The 22,451-nt window shown below is 41.3% G+C and overlaps 1 protein-coding gene across 1 annotated transcript in view; it reads right to left on the bottom strand.

Annotated features, from left to right (window-relative positions):
- Positions 1 to 22,451, bottom strand: part of LOC128453774 (adhesion G protein-coupled receptor A3) — a 182,315-nt gene that overhangs the window by 153,614 nt on the left and 6,250 nt on the right. Inside the window, exons 2-3 of the mRNA XM_053436859.1 lie at positions 13,536 to 13,607; positions 20 to 91 (exon numbers count right to left, since the gene is read on the bottom strand). Coding sequence (XP_053292834.1) covers positions 20 to 91; positions 13,536 to 13,607 — 144 coding nt within the window. The remainder of the gene's footprint in view (positions 1 to 19; positions 92 to 13,535; positions 13,608 to 22,451) is intronic.

The following is a 22,451-nucleotide window of genomic DNA, read 5'->3' as shown; positions in this document are numbered from 1 at the left end:
AAGGCTCCATCATACTTACAGTCTCCTCAGAGCCAGCAGACCACGGAAGGCCCCGGGCTCCACTGTACTAATCAAATTATTCTTCAGGTCCCTGGAGAAGAGAAACAGGGAGAGAGAAAGAGAAAGAGTTACAAAAGTTATGTCAGTCGTCTCTATCTATCTATCTATCTATCTATCTATCTATCTATCTTTCTATCGCTCACGATACACTCCCACGCTTTCCAAGGAAACATGAGTCATTGGAAATATGCATCAGCATGTTTATATTGCTCACAAAGAAGTGTGCAGTCCTCAGACTAAGGGTTTGTCATCTACTGGGAATCAAGGGAAGGACTCAGGGTTTCAAGCTACAGAAATGAGGAAAACTTAAGGACAGCTCTAAGCAACTTCCAGAGCTAAGTATGTGAAACAAGAGAACTTAAACTAAGCCTAAATAAAATGTTGAATTCAAATGTTATAGTAGAGGTAAAAGCTGGGGCTGTTTTTTTATTGAGTGCGCGTGCACCTGTTGGCTGGACAGCACAAACTATTTCCTTCATGCTTGAGACCAGGGCCACATCCAGTCAAGAGGCAAACACACACACACACACACACACATAAACACACACATGTTGCGGTTTCCAGCCAAGCACGCCTTGTCCGCCCCCACCGCCGACCCCAAAACCTCTGACGCTACTAAAAATGGATCTCAGAGAAATCTCCTCTCTGGTTTTTCTCCGCAGGCCAAAGAAAACTTCCTGAAATTGTGTCCCTGGTTTCCTCTGACTCTGTGCTGTGTGTCCAGTCAGTGTGATGAGAATAAGAAGGTAGTGCCTTTTTCCCAAAAATGTGAGCAACAATGTAGCTCAACTCAGCCCAAAACTTTTTTTCTTTTTAAATGAACAGACACACAGGCCAAAACAGGGCCAGCCAAGAAAAACAGAACCAGACCCATAATAACTATCAGAGCCTCAGCCATTGTCCCAAAGTGAAAATAAAAGTAATGCTGGAACCCCCTTTTATTTGACATGTGGGACCGTTTGGCAGCAAAATGTCCTAATTTACTTACTTACTTACTTTAATCACAGCAGAAGATAAATAACTCACAGTACTACATTCAGTAGAGAATGAAATATTTAAAGTACAGGAGCCTGACAGTAATACATTTTTCCTCTTGAGACGTCTGCATCACTACCACCGGAGTGCATGTATGAAAGGTTGCTTTGCAGTAACTGATGTTAATTGGCTCAGCGTACAGCGTTAGTTAAACGTATAGCAGACGAGCCGTCATTAGCAGCAGAGAAATGACTCCCGTCCAGGGTTAACGACCTGTGTCTTGTATTTAATTGTTTGCTACATGGTTAAAACACACTTTGTCTGCATCATTAGTGCTCCGCAACGCATGACCACCAGGCTGACGTGCACCTCCTGCATTTCTTTTTCTCTTTTTTGTTTTTCAGATGTGTTTTTGAGTTGTAACCTAAATAATGTGACTCTACTGTAATGGAACATATTAATGGTGCTTTTAATTTACAAAATTTTACAAAATTTTATAAAAAATAATCTCAAAATTGAATTAAATGTGGGCAGGTTCATTATCCGACTGACAAACTGTGGTCTGGTCTGGATCAAGTTTTAAGCCTAATTGTCTGTCGGAAATGCTAACGTCCACTATCTTAGCCACTTCTGGTGGACTTTTAGGCTTTAAACACAATGGAAATGACCTTGTTTCTAGTCTAATATGAATTTCACGGCTTGTGGACACTTGGATGACACCACACGAGCAGTATGGAGGCATCTTATGTTTTTTCAGTTGATTTATTACTTAAATTGTATTGGATTCTGCTGCTACCTGTTTACCCCTTAAAATCCAAAAGTGTATTTATGCTGACTTTTCACAATCAGATTTCCTAATGAGGTCTTCTGTGGTCATCCTTCGGGATTCGTCAATCACACAGCAAAGCGTCGTACACTGCAGGAGGAGCACCGGTGTAGCCTTTCCTACCCAGGTCCAGTCAGGTCCAGTCAGGTCAGCTGGCGGCTAGCTCTCATCTCCGCTGTCGTCTTTGATCATGTACAAACTGCTACAAAAGAGCGGATGGAGGGTGGAGGTCAAGAGGTCAACCGCCGTGCCTGCAGCACCTCCTTTTATCCTGAGACCGTCTTGCTGCTCGCTGCTCTGCAGTGTTTGAATTTGCTGAACGCTGGACATTTTTCCAGCTCGTTGACTCGCTGTTGTACCAAAGGGTCAGAGGCCACTGCTCAGGGAGTCAACATGCAGGAATATGTGCTACTGTACAAGGATCAAGAAATGCTGAACCCAGTTCTCCACAATGTAAGAACACAAGCAGCATAGAAAAGCCATATGAGACACTTTCATAAGAAGCCAAGTGGCCTAACAGGAAACATAACACTCAACATAAACTGAGAAAATGTGAATAAAAAAACTGATAATTAGCAGTATTTCTGAATATTCTTTCATTTAGCCTGAAAGTGTTATTATATTGTATATGAATATAATTTAAATTGTAACTGATAGAACAATGACTATTATTTTGTCAATACATTATATTCCTATTACGGATGGAAGAATAGTTTGAGTTTCAACTGTATCCACTATTTTTTTACTAGCTTCCTGTATGAGGTCATTTTTAAAGCCATATAAAACAAACAATGGCATAATGGGCAACACAACAACCTTTTGTCAGACCCGAGTCGACACCCATTGCCAAATTAATAATAAAAATAATTATTGTGTGTTATCAACTGCAGAGTGTCCAGACGGGCAGGGTCTGCGACATAATGCACCAGAGTAAGTGCCAGAAAGTTACAACAATCGAAGGAAACTATTTGAAAGTGTTTTCTGCATCCTTTTCTATGAATAACTGTCTGCCACGTCCCAAAGCGTTTTCTGTGAGTAAGCTCCACACATCTGGTCGTCTAAACAGGATAAAACAAACTCCAAGAAATATTTACAGAGCAAATATCACATTGTGAGGTTTGTGTTGGAATCCGGCTCTGAAGTGCATCAGGGATGAAGAAGCACCGAGGGTCATGACATGAAGAGGTCTCCTTCTTTTAATCTCCTGTGTGCACACATCCAAACAAGGGGGCTGCTACTGGTTGTAAGGCCTTTGCTGTGGTTACTGTAACTTCCAATGGTTCCCAACTGGTCTGTCCTTGGGATCCAATTTCTTCTCGGTCATTACAGTCAAAAGCCACACTCATTGAGGTTTATTGCAACCCTTCTCTTTACTGCTCGTCCTGTTCAAGATGGTTCCTCTACACAGATCAACAGTCAAACAGATAAAACTGTTTTCACAATAAGGTCTGGTAAGAGGGTCAGAGTTTGTGTGTGTGTAAGAAATAGCAAGTTTAATTTAGAGGTGGAGCTTGGAGCGTGCAAACCTCCGCAAAGGTTGACGTCCTATCTCACCATGTTAGAGAAAGTGAAAAACAATTCCTTGATCTGACCGTTTAATCAGATCTGCTCCAAATGTATATGGGTTCTTCCTTAGGTAATGCCCCAGACAGACAATTAAACAAAGTAAAAATGGCAGTGAGAACATAACCTACTCGGCGGAGGTTAATATCCAATGTCATATGTAGTTAAGTGGTGGTGGGCAGCAGGAAACTGTACTTAATTTTCTTTGAAGCACGTACAGACGCACCCCCAGACTCTTAACAAGATTTTATCCAAATGACATTAGAGAGCTTAACCAAGTGTAATAATATCCTAACTGTGCAATGTTATCACTTGCAATATAACTGAGTATGTGCTATTATACCCCACGTTTTACACAATTTGTTAGTTTTTATATATATTTATAGACTTGAAGGTATCTACTTGTCTGGGAGTTATGTTACTATTATACCACTGGGACACTCCACAGTGCAATAACAATAAAAACATTTAATTTAATTTAACTCCACCACCATCACTTGTCAATGCACGTAGAGGAAACAATGACTTGCAGTAACATACTGTTTAACCTATCCTGGCTCACAGGACACAAAATAATTCATGGTAAAGCCTCATGTAAATCACCCTATAAGGAGGCACACACTCAAATAAAAGCCTTCCATACACAATCTACATCTTTTATCCTTTTGAAGGTCACAGGGGAGCTGGGGCCAATCATCAGGCTTTTCATGTAACAGCACTGGATGCGCAGTAGCACCATAAAGCAACCACATTACTACCTGAGAGGTGGAGAAAATCTGAAAACAGGGGAAATAAAATCCAAGATCTGAACCTGATAATAGCCAGTATAAAATAAAGATATGGTTCTCTGCTCAGTTAAGGTAAACGAAAGGCCCTGAGTACTGCTTGAGAAGTTACAGTACACACACACTTTCACACACACGCACACACACACCCAAACACGCACGCTCATAACCACACGCGCACACTCACACAAACACACATGATACCTTTGTTGAGACATGCCCCATATATCCACTGTAGATACAGCTGGAGCAGCTCAAATGAGATGGATGTTTAAACAATAACCATTTTCTACTCCCCGAGCCCTGTGTGTTTGAAGAGCAGCAGCAGCCCTCAGTATAAACTCCACCATTTGTGGTTAATGTTTGAAAAGCTACTGAAGTGCTTCCCAATTAATTTAAACTGCACTGTATATCTTATCCTGCCCAATTTCTCCCGAGCCATGTGACCCCGAGGATATCAGCCTGCTCACTGTGTGACACTAATGGGCAGATCCTTCCCCAAATCTAGACAATTAACCACATCACACAGCCACACTGACACCGAGGTGTGTGCGCACACACACACATATGCTAACAGGCACGGACACACACACCGACTGGACCACACACGTGCTCCAGGCACGGCCTTCACACAGAAGAGCAAAGCACTGTTTTTATGTTGAAAACAAACAATATTTAATCAAGCAGAGTCTCATTAAATGGATCTCGGCCCTGATGTAATTATCAAAATACCATCAGATTCACAAAAGGTCAAATTCAACATGAAGAACATAAGCAAATAAAGGCAAAGCTCGCTGCGGCCTCTTGGGCACTCGTCCAAATGGGAAGTGATGCTGAATGATGGATTCCATCATATGCGCACTTAATGAAATGAGATGATGGCATACAATCATTAGTACAACTTGTATCATATTTCTTAGTGGCATGTTGGTGTCGACATGTCGGTACACAAAGGCACCTTGTTACAACTCAACAAGACCAATCCCACCTGTGTCACCACATAAATATGTATGAACTGGAAAGTGGAGGTAAAATAATTTGTCAATTATTTGATGGGTTAACAGAATATCTGTCAATTTGGATTATGGTTTAATTGTTTCTGTGTTTTACCTCAGAAAGAAAGTAAAATATCTTATTTCCTAAACTCTGAACAACTACTGCTTTTTGTCATTTTAAATTGATTATCTGTGGGTTTTGTACCGTTTGATGGGAAAAACAAGACACTTTTTTGGCCACATTGGTGCCATGGATCTCAGTATGTCTGTCTGTAGGTCCAATTGTCAGTGGTCATGGTCAGTCATGGTCACCAGAAAAAATGAACCACACAAACATTTTTGATTACCTGATAATATAGTAACATTGATGATATTTTATGTATTTTGGTGAAATATCTCAACATTTCTTTAATGAATTACCATGAAACTTGGTACAAAGGTTCACGATGTACAGAAAATAAATCTACTGACTTTCGTGATTCTTAAATGTGTGTGGTTCACATTTCCGGTTTTAAGAAAAATGTCCCCACAACAAATGGTTGTTGTTGAAACTCATAAAATTCATTGTAAATAATCAGTGTAGTTGCAGCCTGAGCAGTGAGACCATAACAAGTCATCCAACCAAAACAGCCATGTTGCTTGTCCCTATCTTAAAAAATGACCAATAGAAACCAACAACAGGCCCCTAGGTGTCATGGTTACATTGTTAGAGAGTTTGGCTATAGGTATAAGCACATAAACTACTTGTTGAATAGCAGGTATGTGGATCACAATCTTTTCCTGACTGTCTTCTCTTCAGAAGATGAAAAAAGATAATCTTGAATGTGTTATCAAACATTATAATAGGGAAGCAAATGATAAAAAAAATGTTGTAACATAAATGTCATATCAGCATAAGAGTATCAGCAAATTCTTGTTTGTTTATTTCCCCTTAATAAATTAGATTACTTAACTATATACGTTTCAGGCCCTAACTTTTCCCTAAGTCATTCACACCCACGAACCTGCAGCAGCTCTATTGGCCCCCAGAGGTGCTACTGAAACTATTGACTGAAACTCCTGTTTTGTCTGCTCACCTCATTAAGTCCTTCTTTATGTCACCTGACTTCACCGCCATGATTACTGTGGCTACTAGAGGTTGGATATCAATAACACACAGCTACGTGTCGTATTAAGCTTCTTGCAGAGACGACCTATTGATACTGGTTGATACTGCACTGTACAGTACAACAGCCTACTTTGGTTTTGAAGCACTTCAGCTGAAGAGCAGGCTGCGAGTCCCTTTCTCGTTCCTCCTGGTAAAACTCTCACTGCCGGTGTCATCAGCTTGACTAAGTGTAGCGTACATTGGCACCGACGCTGATGCTAATATGGAATGTGTTTATTGAAAGCATTTATTCACTTGTTAAATATTCATGGGTCAGTTTGCAACTGCTTTGAGGGAAGGCCGGGCCACACGCTCTGAATAACAGCAAACACTCACCCGGACTGATAACCACCTACTGGAATGCAACTAAATACGTGTTGACAGCCATCGTGACAGCCTTGTAGCTCCCACTGCCAGAGAATCAGACAGCTATGGACTTTTTCCTCTATGTGTGTTTGCATTATATACAGGACCTGTGGGCATAAATTAATTATTCAACCTTCTTGGCAGGATGACACGGCGCACAATCAAATAGCCTATTTTAAACCGTCAACACTCATCACTGGGTGAAGTTATTTTTATGTTTTATTTTGACAATATATTTCATATCTGACAGGTTTTCAAAGCGGAGCCATGCAAGTCTTTGCCACTTAAATGTCTCTGAGCGGAGTCGAGACGATGATGATTACACATTTCTGAGATCCCGCCGGAGTGCAATTTATTCCTGGTGGGTGGATGAGCAGTGCTTATGGGATATTTGCTGTGTTTTTCACTTCTGTCACTTACGTAAAGACACCTTCATTCCAGCCTACACTCCGAATTAAAACAGTCACATGAAACAAACGGAAGCAATTTCCACAGCAGACGGAGGAAAAAGAAGCCCCCGAAGTGTAGAAAAAGATTTTCTTTCTCAACAGCTCCACAACTGCTTCCTATTTTGGAACCAGTGTTCTCATCAGCGTGAGATACTTCTATCAGAACAAAGCAGAAGGTTAAGGAGAGTGTGAAGCGATTTCTTCTGAGAGCTGCTTTTGATCGGAGCCCTCTTGATCTCTTGCAATTTTTTAAAACAGCATAACACAACAAAAAGGAGAAACAACTCCCAATCCCCAAACTGTAAATAAATATTATATGTTTCTATGAAATTATGACGTATTTTGCTGCATCCATCCAGACTCCTACTTCTTCTCCGTCTCTCAGTCAATAAAAATCGGTCTGAATCATGGCTCTCACAAGTTTGACCTCAGATGTGACCCAGCCAGGGTCTCCTGCAAAACAACGATAAAACCATTCATATTTCAAGGTATCGCTTTGATCCATTTAGGTTTCCATTTAATTCCTTGTCCTCTCTAAGGTAAACAGACAAAAACAGACACATGCTTTTAGGTAAGAAAGGAAAACCTGGATAATACAGATTATCACTGCAATAGAACTGTTGCAAGCACGAGCTGAAGCAGAATATAAATTCAAATACAAATATGAGTTAATTATACCGTAATTATATATTTATGGTGAACAAATTTAAAGAGACTAATGTAAGACTAAATCCAGAAACATGCACTGAGGATTTTATCAGATGAAATAATTCAGGGTTTTCTCTACCACCATAAAACGAATGATCCAGAGACCGACGACATGTCAGCCCCCAACAGCCAAAGCATCTTGGTCGCCATCTGGTGACTGACTACAGTAGAGGCCTCCTCCATGTTAGCAGATGGGACATGTCAAATAACATTTTCTGAAAGATGGCTTTTGTCATTTCAGGTAGTTCATATCACACTGTATTTATCATTTTCCCCAGAAAGTTTGGATTTAATTACTAATTTAAAGATATAAAAAAAGGGGTGAAACGTCATGATTGACAGCAAAGACCGACCCACGATTGGTCGAGCGCATTTATCCGTGGGACCCACTACCATGGCTTCATCCCCTGATCACTGCTTCGCAGACTCTTTGCTCCAAATTTGCAAAATGTCATCTTTCGTATCATGAATATTAGGGCTACATTTAAACAATAATCTCAAAACATAACTTTCCAAAGCATTGCCATGTTAAATAAAAATAAGCACATCCTGAAACAGAAAACATTATATTTTAAATGCTGTTCCCTTATTGTTCCATACATGAATTTGATCGATCCGGTTACCATGATCCATCAAATCCACTTATATGCCAAGTTATATGCCTTAAAGGGGACATATTATGCCCATTTTACCACAAGTTGATATGGTTCCTTGGGGTCTTAATGAAATGTCTGTAACATATTTTGGTCAAAATACCACAAGAATAATTTAAAACAGCACCCTTTTTGACCCTTTTTAACGCTAGCCGGGCTCCACCGGCCCGGTTAGCTCGCGAGCTAACACTAGCCAGGGAGCCGGGGTTCCCCTAGCTGGGGGGAGCCCCTAGGGAGCCGGGCTAGCGAGCCGGCTCCCCGGCTAGCGTTAGCTCGCGAGCTAACCGGGCCGGTGGAGCCCGGCTAGCGTTAGCTCGCTCGTCCAAGGCCATGTAGCGAAACTCCCTACATGGGCATGGTGTGACTATGACGTTTTTTTCAGTCGCAATCCCATTCGACGCACTCTATGGTATAGTTTCTTACATAGAGGAACCACAACAAATCGTGGGAGTTGTTTTTATCGAGAGTTTTTGTAACTGTAGACATGCCAGATACCCAAATTGACGTGTAGAAGCACTACAAAAGTGGAATTTTCATAATATGTCTCCTTTTATATATAATGATTTAGTTGTCAGGCAACATGAGAGAATGACAAATTGCAGTTGAAATCCATTCACTGAAAGTCTTGTTTTAGTAATGTAAGTTTCTTAGGGCACATCACCTCAGGACATTACACTCACTTCATAAGACAGCGGATCGGTTTTGCTTTATTTCAAAGTCCACCATAAAAAAATAACAACCTGTTTTATGTTTCTTTTGTAAATATAATATAAGATAAATTAATATGTTTTTTTAAATGGTCCAAAATGATGTGAAAATGTGTGCTATCTCACCCCCACTGCCACCATAGTAACAAAATGCAATAGCCCTTCTGCTTTTATATTTAATTTATTTTCTTTATAACCAGGTCTGTCAATTGGGAACACATTCTTTTCTACACATGACCAGATCATTGCATAAGAATATCTATAGAAGTGACACAGTGATATTCAAATCTTTGACTGAGTGATCCTCTGCTATAATCAAGTGTTATTGACTAAAATGTGTCAATGATACTGAGATTTTTCTGTGCTCTCGCCACCACTAACCTTTGACCTTTAAGCCACTGAGGAAAAGCCCGGGGTCATTCAGGTTTATGATCATGTGCTCATTGGGGTTGTCCCACCTGCACTTTGCTCTCTCCCTAGTATGGACCTCACCTTATACCCATTCCTATGCACAAGCCGTCGCAGGATGTCCTTCAACGGTGTGCCACGCCCCCATCACTCACCTCGCGAGGAGACACGAGGAGGAATAAACGTCACCTCGCCATGGGAGCTGTGAGGTTTGCCAAACTTCAAAAAGCACGCCTCCTCACACCTCGCACAACACAACTTTTCAAAATGAATGATTGCAGATGCCATTCTGAATTCTGATTGTGTCTCCGCGCTGAGCCCGCATCCACTCTATCTATTCAGCCCACCATCAAACTCCTCAGGGTAGACAAATAGCGTTTGGTTAAACAGATGAAGAACTACAGCTGCTACTCTCAATAAAAACATTTAGACAGTCTGCTGAGAATAAAATGTCACTGTCACATCCACCATTGGTACTATATAAGTGGAGATACTTTATCTGCAAAGTTATGGTCCACAAAAAAGCCTGTGGCAAGTAGGAGTACACTTATTTTAAGAGCAGCCATTTCACATTTTACAATCCTAAAATACTTAAACTTTATGTATGCATCAATACATAGGTTTGAGCTTAAGTTTTTATTTCGTAGTTTGAAGTGACTGTTGGATTGTATAACACTAAAATCAATATTCTGTTTGATTAAATATATTCTTGGGTTCAAAAATGTGTGTAGGCAGAAAGCAGCACTCCACATGAAGGCCATGCAAATATTCTATGTAGTTCTAGTAGGAATCATCTCTTTTATGCCAAATTAAATGTATCTCAAAGCCAGTATATCTATAAAAACTTGATCACACCACAGTGTAATAATCAGCATGAGAACAGAACAAATATGCTGCTCTCATCTCATTCACACAGATTCTTCACACACTGCGAGCTTCTGTGGTGGGAACCCATGATGAAGTGGCAGAAGCTGCATTCAGTGTCCCGACCAGAGAACAGTGACGGGCTTTGTTCCGGCGTCGCTCCCGTGGGACCCAGTTTGGCTGATGGTTAATGGGCTTGTGTCCATATGGGGCGATTCAGGCCATCATCCGAGCCTCCATTAAGAGAACACTGTCCAGGCAAATTACAATAAAAGCGTTTTCCTTGGGGAATTAACAAAGTTGCTGATTATTTAGTATTAGGATGTAGCAGCTACTGAGGTTTGGTAAATTGTATTGCCCCAAAAAAAATCCCCTGGATGTCAGATTACAGAGAGCTTCCTGCTTCACATCCTCACTGCAACAGGGTGAATAGAACTGCATTTGGGTTACTCACTAGAAAAAATTACAGCTAAAGGGGCAGTGACATATGTTCAGTTTACTTCTCAAAAGGAGTGTTGCTTAGTCTGTGAACCAATGGGATGTCTTTTGTGTCTTTGGATGAGCTTTTAAAAATATATGATTAAATCTTTATTATGGGCAATTAACTGGAGGGATGGGTCAAAGAAAAATAAGCTTTTTGGAGCATTCGGATTGTCGGGAGCTGGACACAGTATCTTTACCTCTGCTGCACAAATAGCCCCAACTTTAGGAAAATTAAATGGTAAATAGTTGAGTATGAAGAATTTTTCCGACATGTGCTCCAAAAAATGTCCCCACACTGAGGCCTGGACTTTGTCCGGAGTTCTCTTTCACATCTGAACAACGCAGCAGGAGATTCTCTGGTCAGACACGTTCACAACAGCAAAATGCAGGACCTGACATTTAATTCTGCGGCTGAGATAACATGTTTTTGTTTACAGCACATCAACACTGACATTGGCTCAAATTACCTACATTAAAGTTTTCAAATCTCATCCTTTCCAAGATGACGTCTTTGTCTTTATTGTGGCTCCTCGCTTTAATGCTGAGATATTTGTCTTCTTTTGGGGTTAATTCAGTTTTGCAGCTGTCGCATGTGTCATCATTATCCTCTGGATAATCTCCTGCTGTATTATCTGATAGACATGGACATAGGCAGGAGAAACTCCAAAAGAACCTCCGCAGCAACTGACTCATCTTAAGATAAGAAATTGAACTCCCCTTCTCTCTCCTCCCTCCCCAACCAGTCAAGGCAGATGCGTCTTTGTACAAGAAATACACACGACCTATGTACTGTGGCTTCTCCAGAGTAAGTGGAAAAACACATTGCTGGTGAATTTTTATTCACACCAGCAGAGATCCTCTGGGAATGTCAGCGTGAGTTTGTCACTTTGAGATTTCACAACAACTACTGAGTGGATTGCCAAGACACTTGGTACAGACATTCATGTTTGCCTCAGGATAGTTTGCAATAACTGTGGTGATCTTTTAAGTTTTCGTCTACTGCCATCATCATTGGTCTGTGCTTGAATGCAGCCTTTTAGAGCTGCTGGCATGGCCGCAGAGACTTCTGAATGCTGTGAGCAATGAACGCCTTTCACCTCCACTGCCTTGGGGGTGGAGGTAGAACATTTTCAAGTAAAAAGAGTAATTTGAAACATTTAGACCAAAATTTACCGCATGGCTGTTTCCCAGCAGCAGGAAACTAAGACAATTATTGTGTAATTTGGATAAACCATCTCTTTAATGAAAATTCCATTTCATGCAAAAATAAGCTTGTTCTGGGATCACCATGTTTCCAATAATGCCCTAAAAGGTCTGTTTGTCGAAGTACATGTGAGTCCACAGCAGCAGTACGAGTGGTGCAAACACACACACATGCATTATTAAGCTTGTCAATCAGCTGCCAATTCACAGCAACCCTCAGATCCGGTCAGCCAGCCGTCGTCCAGTCCATAGACCAGGGCCAGACGAGAGAACAGCTGGCTGCCACTTTCAACTCGCTAGGCTACCTGGCTTGGTATCAACTGCTCGTGACAGAAGCAGCTCTGCTGCATGTGGCAGGACGGACGGACGGGCTGGACCCGGAGAGTGAGGTGAAAGAAAGTATAGTGCGCGCAAACTGCTGCTCCGAGAGGTCAGCCATGACAAACCTTTGGTGGACTGTCCTTAAAAGCGATGCAATCATCTCCCCATCGCTCCAGCGGGGCAGGAGGGATGAGGCTAAAAATATTTAATGCCACTAATAAGGCCCGGGGAGACAGGTGACATCATCCTGTAAGTCGACCATCAAAAGAGGAGTGGAAGAGGGGGAAGAATTATACCACTGACTTATTCCAATCTGAATGTAACTGTCGAGACGTCAGGGAGATGGGGGGGGGGGGGGGGACGAACTGTCATAACAGTCAAAGCAGCTACTGATGTACCTTGTGTGTGTGTGTGGGCTTAATATATGTGTGTGTGCATGCATACATCTGAGGATGATTGACTGAGGGGGGGGAGTTATCCAGCCTTTCTCTGCGTGACATTCCAGGCCCTCTCTGATTTCCTCATCATCAGCCAAGTTCAGTGTCACCATCAGGGAGAGAAGCAGTGATCACTGGGCTGGACGGAGGTGATGGCAATCAATAGTTGACTTTAGGGGGGCAGGCTGGAAGAGCCAGAGCGGCCATCATAGAGCTCATCATCAAGCTGCACGCATACCGCCCTCCGGGACACTGCATATTTTGTGAGAATTGTCGATATGGGCTCAGTCAGTCACACTGTCTAAGCTCCTGAACTCGCTCTGCATTAGGCCTTTTATATGACGCTATATATTATCCCTTTTAAGACATTTACTGTGGCAATTAAGGTTAAGCACAAGGGCTGAAAGGTGAAAACCGCTGGCAAGAATCCAACAGGGTAAACCTTGCCAAGGATTCCTACTCCATTCCCGCCATGTCCCCCACTGTGCCTCCCCCCCCCCGCGAGAGAACCATGCGCACTCCTGCGATGACAGCTATTAAAACTCTGGGGAGGACAAAACACTTAAGAGCGTTTGATTTACTCACAGTTTTTCCAGTGCAGCCAAGCCGTAGAAGGAGCCGTTCCGCAGCAGGGAGATCTTGTTGTTGCCCAGGTTTCTGTTTAGAGGCAAAGAGTAGATGAGGTGAGCATATGGAGTGAGTGAGGCATGGCACATCTGTCAATATCACAAAAATCACAAGCTGCAGGAGATTCATCATTCGACCGGCTGATAAATTGTTTATCGTCTTGCCTTTCAATATGTTGGCAAGAGATTAGGATTCACGTGTGATGATATTGCTGCTGTAAATAACTCATCCCGGACATGTTTCTGTCTTGTTTCTGGTTGTTTGTGGTAAAAGCAGGTAACGATCAGAGGCACCACCAGCGCTCCACTATGTCAAAAGTATAGCTTAATAGAAAAGATTGAAGAAATGCTGCTTCAGCACAATTCAAATCATCCATTGCTCACATTGCAACAGCAAACAAATCAATGCAACGCACCACAGGGATCTTTAAGTGATGAATTAATATTCAAAGGTGAAGCGGAGCCTCAATCTTTGTTGTTGCAGCGACAGTCGTCACTATATGTTTTCTTTATTTTCTCTTTTTTTGGATGAAGGCTGTCTATGCTGAGCAGTGAAATGAAAAACCATATGTTCTTCAAGTGATGCTTTTCAAGGTTTTGCTGTGACAACACATCTTGTGTGGTACTGATTGATAAAGACACACCGGACCTTAGGATTTGATCTTTACCTCAACTAAACACACCAGAGTGAAACCATATCATTACAATCACATGAACACACCTACACCTATCTTAGTATTCCTGTGAATAGAGATGCACTGATTGGACTTGGACAGGCCTGATATAAGTACTAATATCTGAGCATTGGGTACATGCCAGTGCAGAGTACTGGTTTTCAAGCACTTTACAGTATAGTGTTCGCATGCACTTTCTCTATCGCACATCAATCACACTCGCTGCCAGAATGGGGGAGACTGGGATCAAACTGCTGACCTTCTGGTTAATGGATAACCCGCTCTACCTTCTGGGTCACAGCCAGTAATATATTATAATCCTTGACTGCTAAATTATTTTTCAAGGCTGGAAAATAATACGTAACAAATATAGTAACATACATACATATTTAGTGGTTTGTTGTTTAATATCCCTTAGTATTAGTAAACTTGTTGGTGGAGCAAGGATGAAAACCTCCAAACTATTGAAAGATGAGATTTATTTTTGTAAAGATGAATTTTGTAATAATAGGGAAGGCACCTTTCCCGCAATGTTAGTGATGGTTAGGATTGGTGGAGTGATATATGAGCTAATGAGGAAGGGCGTCATGTCTGTGGTCAGTGATCAGTTGTACTGGATATTTACTTTAGCAAGTAAAGAGACAGATATTTCCCTAATGTTGCTCTGTATCTGCTGGATGTGTAACTTGGCACACACTGCTCAAGAATCATTAAAGCCTTAGGTGATAATCTGTTATTGGTGCACAGTTGTGCATCTATGTATTACAACAGATATTCATTTTGAGTTGGGAGGGAACTACAGAGTTTCACAGAGTGTTGCATTATGCGCAATTAAAAATGTTTCCTTGGTCAAGTTTAACCTGCAGGAGTTTCTGAAATCTACTGTAACGGGTTCTGCTGCCGCTGAGGAAATACGCTCATGACCAGTGTCTCCTGACAACTGAACAGCGGAAAATGAACCACTGAGAAAAATCTGTCAAACACCCAAATATCTGACATGTGTCACAGACGATGGGCTCAGAAAAAATGAAGTCTGAAAAATGTTAACTGTCAGAGAAAATTATGATATGATTGGAACTAGAGGAATCAACTCTGCAGAAACTAAGTCAGTGAGCTGGACGTCTCCAGCGGGGGTGATGGGGAAGCTTAGAGGTGTTGTGTCTCTAGGTTGTTGCACTGCACCAAGTTTACATCATATAAATATACTGTATATATACATACATATACAAATATGTCATAGTTTGTATAAAAAAATCTTATACAGCTATATTACTTTTTACCCCACCACCACCACCACCACGCACACACACACACACACACACACACACACACACACACACACACACACTTTATTGGGGGCTGTAAGCCACAGTGCAATAGGGCGAGTAGCTAATGATTTATATTGCGCTTATTCTACAGTCCAGATTCACATCATTTTAAATACACCTTGGACAGCGTTTCTGGATTTCATGTCTGATAAAATATTGATTTCTCTCACCAGCTCTTAAATCATCCTCTGCAGGGCTGCTCTGTGACACTGTGGATATGTGCATGGCCATATGTGCTTTCTGCTGAAACCCATCTTTGCATGTGTGATTATGCTTATCTCCTGTCAGCATATGACCACACACATATATGTACACACATAGTTGCACAGGGTCACTCCCCTCCATCATCCTACCCTCTTCTTCTGAAAAGGTGGGCACTGGATGAGACTGGCCAGTTTCAGAGAGCGAGAGTGAGAGCGAGAGAGAGTGAGAGTGAGAGTGAGAGTGAGAGTGAGAGTGAGAGCGAGAGAGAGAGAGAGAGAGAGAGAGAGAGAGAGAGAGAGAGAGAGAGAGAGAGAGAGAGAGAGAGAGAGGTAATTGGGATGTGTCACCAGTCTTCTCTGTGACGACAGAGCGCTTGTTATAGCTGCAGGGAACGTATACTCAATTTTAACCCTAGGATTAAGCAGTGGGATCCCACAATGCATTGTGCTGAACAGGCAAATTGCTAGGGCAGACTGCTGGGGAGCCAAGCGGAAGTGTGCCCACTGAAAATGTCACGGTGGAGACTCACACTCTGTACAGACAGACACATAAAATAATTAAACTTCTGCTCAATCTAGACACAAGAATGTATCAAATCGTGTATTTGTCTAGACAAAACACGATACATACATTCATATAACAACCTGGCTTTTGCATATTCTTATGGGAAAGTACCTATCTCTCCCCAGAGTGATAACAGTTGTCTTGGCAGGAAAAAGCGGGAGTGAAGACAGGAAGTTGCCTCTCAAGGCCAGGATGGACACAAACTTGTGTCAGCAAATTCATCTTAACATTCACATCTGTATTTACATTTGGGCCTCTCCCAGAATGAGACAAATAGTCAGGATTGAATAGTCTATACAAGAGACAGATAATACAATGTATCAACTGATAAGCTGATACTCAGACCAGACAAACAGGCTGCTTATAGCTTTCTTAGGTTTCCTCTCGTATTGTTGCTTTTAAAGTAAATGGAGACCAATGTAAATCGTCAAGGTTCTGTTGGACAATCACTCCTTTGAGGATGGGTTTAGCAGAGGACAGACGAAACGGCCGACACGTCACCGCTTCCTTCCAATGTAAAAAAAACAAGCCAAAATATCCTGGATATCCTATTGTGAGCGCATCTGTGCAGAGACTCTCCCACTGCATTGTGCATGTGTGAAAGGATGAATTCTCCGGACTTTACCTGCAGGTCATGTTTGAAAACAGCTTAGTTTGGTTCATGTCCTGTCTACTAATATAGAAGCGGCGGGGGCCTATCAAGTTTACTACAGCCAATCACCAGGGGATCTCAAGACCCCTATTGTAGTCTACAGTGAGCTTTGAAGCAAACAGGTGGGAGCTTGTATAATTAACTGAGTAATACTGTGTGGGAAGGGACTATATTATTTACCAGTAGCCATTTAGGCAGGCAAAAGTGAATAAGCAATTATTCATATGGATTTTTATGGTTGTTGATCCAGCCATCAATATTCTGCTGGGTTTCTGTCAGATCAGATTCATATTGACAGCAAGCTCCTTAACAACTGAAAACTGCAGCAGATAAAAACCAGTATGGAGTCAACTGGACAAGGTGAGAAACTGCTTGGAAGACTGAATGGGTCCGTTTCACAATATTTCACATGTGGATTTATCGGAAACAGCATCAGCTTCAGAGGCCAAGTGGAGTTCATTATTTTATTTCAAGCATCTATCTATACTAACACTTCCAAGTTCTGAAACACAGCAGCAGCACCTTTTAAAGCCACGTACAGATGGAGTGATGAGGTGATGGTAGTCAACACTGAGATCATGGGATACCAAATGCTGTCACTGTGTTTTGTCCCACGTCTCCTCTGTTCCCCAGACCGCTACACCTCCCTCTGCGGACAGAAACTCCACTCAGGGACAGGCAGCCTCTGTTTGTGCAAACTCAAGCGTGTCCCGAGTGTGTGTGTGTGTGTGTGTGTGTGTGTGTGTGTGCGTGCACGTGTCTGCTTGCTGACCCCTGCGTGCCTATCTCAGGCCTCTGCGTAACATCCAGGAAATAACAGGAAAAACTGAATTGAACATTATGTAAACAACCCCTGACAAACTTCTGGAGCAACCGTCCAACTCTGTATTTACATTATCAATTATGTTCTCTGCGGATAAGCTGCTTTCAATGAGGGAGGAGAGCACGGACTCAGCATTGTCTCTGTTGGCTACAGCAAATGCTCTTTGTCATTGCTTACTGTGTTCCTACATGAGTCTCAGCCAAACATGCAGTAGACCTGGCAAATGGTGAACTTCCACAATTCTGCCAAATAAATAACAAAGAGCATTTTGTGCTTTGTGAGCTCAAAATAGCAGAGGTTGAAAAAAGTTGGTAGTGAAGCATTAATAATAACTATTTAATAAAGGACCTGCATGTAGGTTTTCTTGGCAGCTACTGGTGAGTATGACGATTGAAACCAAATCATACACTTTCCCTCACCCTTCACTTTCCATTTGTTCAGGAGAAGTCAAAGTCAAGTCAAAGTCAACTTTATATTCAAGTCTGCCATATGTACAAGAATGAAATGCCGTTTCTCTCTCATCCCCGATGTAAACATATAAGTAGACAGAACATATAAGTACTGTATGCATAATAAGAACTCAAATCATACAGTACGACATAGTATACACATAGTATGCAATTGTGATGGAACACTGTGGATAGGAGGAAAGTAGTGCAGACCGGAATAGTGCAAAAATGATAATGTAATATACAATACATCCACAGGATGTAGTGAACAGCAGTAAGAGCAGTTGTTGTGTGATATAAGCACACAGGAAAAAAGATGAAATTACAACAAAAAGTGACAGATGCATGTTTGCATTGAAACAGCTGTTGTTTGCAGGTAGGGGGTGGGTTGGCTGGTGAAGAAAAGTTTCTCTCTAGAGCCAGTGTTGGGTTTGTTCTTAAAGGGCTTCTAAAGAAAGATGGCAGCAAGTGGACCTGCTACCTATGTAGATTTGATTCATTCATAACCAAGAAACAAAACCAAATGTCTACTTTTGGGTGATAATAATCAAATTAAAACACAATTATGAATATTATATTTAAGTTTGCGCAAACAGATCCCCTAAATCCTACAATCTCCACCATTAAACGATGTGATAACTAGGGCTGAACGATTAATTGCATTTGCGATAAAATCGCGACATGATAAAACGCGATTTTCTAATCGCAACGTGCGCGATTAAAACGTGCAAATGAGAGTAGGGCACTGGGCTGCTGTCCTCACCCGCAGCAAGAATGCCGCGACCACAAAACTCCTCTGATCAAGAAGATAGCGAAGCAAGCCTGCATCACCTACAGGGTCCTAAAGTCTTCGGCCGACATGGCGGACTCACAGAGCGAGCTCATCCCGCTGCTGACCGCGGTGCGGGTGGCGGACCTGAAAATCGACCTGAAAATCTCCAGAGCCCCCCGGTGACCTACATGCACATCTGCGAGACGTAGGTGTTCAGCATGGGGGTGTTCCTGCTGAGGCCCGGCGCCTCCATACTGCTGCACGACCACCCGGACATGAACGGGAATCTACGGAGTTGCTGATCCACAAGCTGCCCTTCCAGCGCATCCAACTGGCCCGCCAAATCCGCGGACACAGAGCTTAAACTGCTGCTGCTCCAACAACGCAGCATTCCAACACTTATAAAATGCAATTCAATGTGGAAGTAATCCAAGTATTCAGAATACGTTACTCAGATTAGTTAATGTAACGGAATACGTTACAGATTACATTTTTGGGCATGTATTCTGTAACGGAATACATTTTGAAAGTATCCTTCCCAACAGTGAAAATGTTACTGACTTGGGAGCAGTAAGACACCTATAATTTAAAAAAAAAAATTCTCAAGATGGTACATTTTGCACACAGGTTATAAAAAGTGCATGCCTTGTGTTTATACTTACAATGACTGATTAAATTACTTAAATGCAAACTGATTTGTTGTTCTTGTTTCTGTAATGAGCCGTTAAATTAAAATGTGGGAAATAATATTGTACAGTAAATGTATCTTATATTGTGTCATATTTAAATCATTCATTATGTTTTTTGGGGGGGAAATAGGATAAAATAAAAAAAATCGCATATTAAATCGCAATCGCAATATTTTGGGGAAAAAAATCGCAATTACATTATTTTCCCAAATCGTTCAGCCCTAGTGATAACCCATTATTTTTTAAAAAGATTCTGGTGTTTTATCATTTGAGGAGCTACATTCACGTCTTGACACTTTGGCTTTGCACAAACCGCAACTAGCCGCCAAACTTGTTGGTGTAGCCACTGGGAAATACCTCCATTCTGTTGAGCCTATGTTTTTGGCTCCTTACATACTGTTATGTCTTTGCACTTCTGACACATTATATAGTATGTTCATGTATCAAATAAGTATATATCTTATCTCCCCTGTTGTCACCACATTCAGCTCTCAGCTAGTTAGCATAAGAGAGAAATTATATGTACATTCCTTGGCTAAATCTGGCCTGTTGGCTGGATACCATGAAACTTTTACCTTAGTCTCATGATTTTTCATGGGTTTTTTTTTTACATTTAAGAGACGCAGTAATCAACCAATTCATCAATAGTAAAAAATAATTCATGGTTACAGGCCTGAATCTAATCATTCCAAAGTCACATTTGAATTCAGACCTTGAGCCTCGAGGCTACAGTAGGATTTATTAAACATAGTGAGTGAGATTCATATCAACTCTTCCCTAAAAACAGCAGCTCTGGCCTTCGTTCTCCCTCCACGTCACAGAGGGGATATTTCCAGCGAAAAAGTCACCGCTCAAGAAAGCAGCCGGGACGCCACAGACCAGGGACATCCAACAGTGTTATTAGGACCGAAGCAGAAATAGATCCAGCAGATGCCATCCGAGGCACCAGTCATGACGACCAAGTGGAGGAAAGATCAAAATGTGAACTATTACAAACATGTGGATCCACACCGCCTCTTCACACGGGCAGCCCTCTGTTATTTTAGAAGATCGGGTTACTAGACACGGCTAACCGAAATAACATATTTCATATCGACTAACATTTATCTTGGATGGGAAACAGACGGCGTTTCGGGGTTTGTCTACAGACGGACAGTATGAAGAGGTTTCACATGGTCTCGAGATGAGAACACCTGTGACACCATCGCAGAGACAAGTGTAAAGAAAAAGTTGTTTGCTCTCGTAGAATAAATTTACAATGGACTTTTATGGTCACGTAAAAAGGACCAAAAAGTCTGAGATAATGAGAATAAAATCACTTTGATTGCGCAACAAACTGTATCCAATCTGAAGAAAGAACCACAAAGATTTAAAGGAACTTGCTTCTTCATTGGAGTAGAAAATGTTTGTTAATGGTCAACTGCATAATTATCGTTGGTTACAGCTGTGTGGTACTCAAAAGGGTTTTGGTATATTCTCAAGAAACAATTAGATTTGTCAGGAGCAGGATTTTGGATCCAATAGGAGTGGAGGTCAAGAGAGCAGAGTTCTATTTGCTGCTTATTTTCTCCAAATTAATCTCAAAATATTTTGCCTTAATTTTTGTAATAGTAAGACTTCAGTCTTGTTATATTACAAACTTATTCCTGAAATCTCGTTTTTTTCCCCCTAAATATACTACTCATTCATACAATTTAACCATAGGTTGCAATAACTTGCGATTCCAAAAATGGGACACTTCAAACGCTTTAAATTTATAGAACTGTTGGCATTGCAGATGATATATTTTGGTTTATCGGTGGTAAATTAAAGTATTTAGTGATAAAATATCTAGAGATTATTGCTGAGAATTGGTGTCTCTCCTGACACACACTGCATTCTACATTTTGCGCCACTGACAGGGAGCAACAGTGGAAATTGGAAATGAAGTCCACTATATGTTTCTGTTGTCTGCTAAATACCCAGATTTCCTAAGGTCCAACCAACCCTGACAAATCTCTAATCAAACACTTTTTTCTCTTCTATATTAACAAAAATAATCACAGACACCATTCACATGGTATCAGGCTTCTTATGTTTAGTCAGTGCCGATTTTTGCATAATCCTATACAATATCTGGCAAGAGATCATATCAGCTGCAGCTAATGAACATTAGTTCTTTGAGTCAGTTGTCAAAATGGCCTAGATCAGTTAAAGGTACCTGTGGTAGTTTCATACACCAGTAGAATGGTTTTCAGGTCTTTATTACTTCCGGTAAGGTTATTTTTCCATTTGTGTATGTTTGTTTGATAGTTAGCAGGATTATGCAAAAACTCCTGGATGGATTACCATGAAACATGGTGGAAGGATGTGGTATGGGTGAAGAAGAACCTATTAAATGTTGGTGCCGATTAGGGGGCAACATCGACTTTTTTTTCACTTTCTTTAACATTGCGAGATAGGGCATTTTTAAAGATTTTTACTGATTTCGGCGGTAATGATTCATGGATCTCGACAAACAACACCAGCATGTGTAGGGAACTGATATCTATGAGCATGTGCAATTATTGCTTGATTGAATTTTAGAGGACTGTTGGGCCTTGGTGGAGGTATGCGCTCTACTGAATTCCATTTTGCACATGAATACACATGCAAGCAAGCGGTGTAATTCTCATATATTCCATTTCTATAAAATGCTTTCAAACCACATCCCTTTTCCTGAATTTCTTTAATAATTACCC

This window comes from Pleuronectes platessa, chromosome 12 (assembly GCF_947347685.1).
Source record: "Pleuronectes platessa chromosome 12, fPlePla1.1, whole genome shotgun sequence".
Taxonomy (NCBI): domain Eukaryota; kingdom Metazoa; phylum Chordata; class Actinopteri; order Pleuronectiformes; family Pleuronectidae; genus Pleuronectes; species Pleuronectes platessa.
The sequence above is the reverse complement of the archived record's forward strand: the minus strand, read 5'-3'. Positions and strand labels throughout refer to the sequence as shown.